A 475-nucleotide genomic window follows, 5' to 3' on the forward strand; every position below is an offset into this window, starting at 1 on the left:
CGCGAGGCCGCCCTGCTGACAGCTCTCTGCCTTGCAGCGATGAAGTCTATCATCTGTGGAAGGCCATGTTCTCCGTGCACCAGACTCTGGAGGAGGTGTTGAAGGAGCTGCACGTGAAATTCTGGGACCAGCAAAGGAACATCTCTCAGCAGCAGAAGTCCTGCCTGGCTTTCTTGGCTGTGAGTCATCAGGAAAAGCCCATGTGCCCTTGCCCTCCGCTGCCGGTGGGAAGCGGGAGCTGAGCCAGGACAGCCCTGCCAGCTCTGCCCGGGCTCTCTGCCGCTTCCTTCCAGATGCTGGCCTCTGATGATATTGTAGAGAACAAAGTGGGTCCATTGTACAAAGCCTTGAGACTTCTGAGGTCGCCAAGAATGGAAATGGTCTCTCTGGTGCTCAGGGCCCTTTTGACGCTGTCGGAGAGAGCTGAGACGGTGAGCAGGCTGCTCTCAGGGGCAGACATGTGGCACCTGGACTC

The 475-nt window shown here is 57.9% G+C and overlaps 1 protein-coding gene across 1 annotated transcript in view; it reads left to right on the forward strand.

Moving 5' to 3' along the window:
* The window catches only part of LOC108448123, a gene marked incomplete at its 3' end in the record, with an annotated part of 3,644 nt that extends 3,181 nt beyond the window's left edge, over nucleotides 1-463 (forward strand). The window contains exons 6-7 of the mRNA XM_017740084.1: nucleotides 38-179; nucleotides 294-463. Of these exons, the coding sequence (XP_017595573.1) occupies nucleotides 38-179; nucleotides 294-463 (312 nt within the window). The remainder of the gene's footprint in view (nucleotides 1-37; nucleotides 180-293) is intronic.
* Nucleotides 464-475: the final 12 nt, after the last annotated feature.

Source organism: Corvus brachyrhynchos, unplaced genomic scaffold (assembly GCF_000691975.1).
Source record: "Corvus brachyrhynchos isolate BGI_N302 unplaced genomic scaffold, ASM69197v1 scaffold1997, whole genome shotgun sequence".
NCBI classification, from domain to species: domain Eukaryota; kingdom Metazoa; phylum Chordata; class Aves; order Passeriformes; family Corvidae; genus Corvus; species Corvus brachyrhynchos.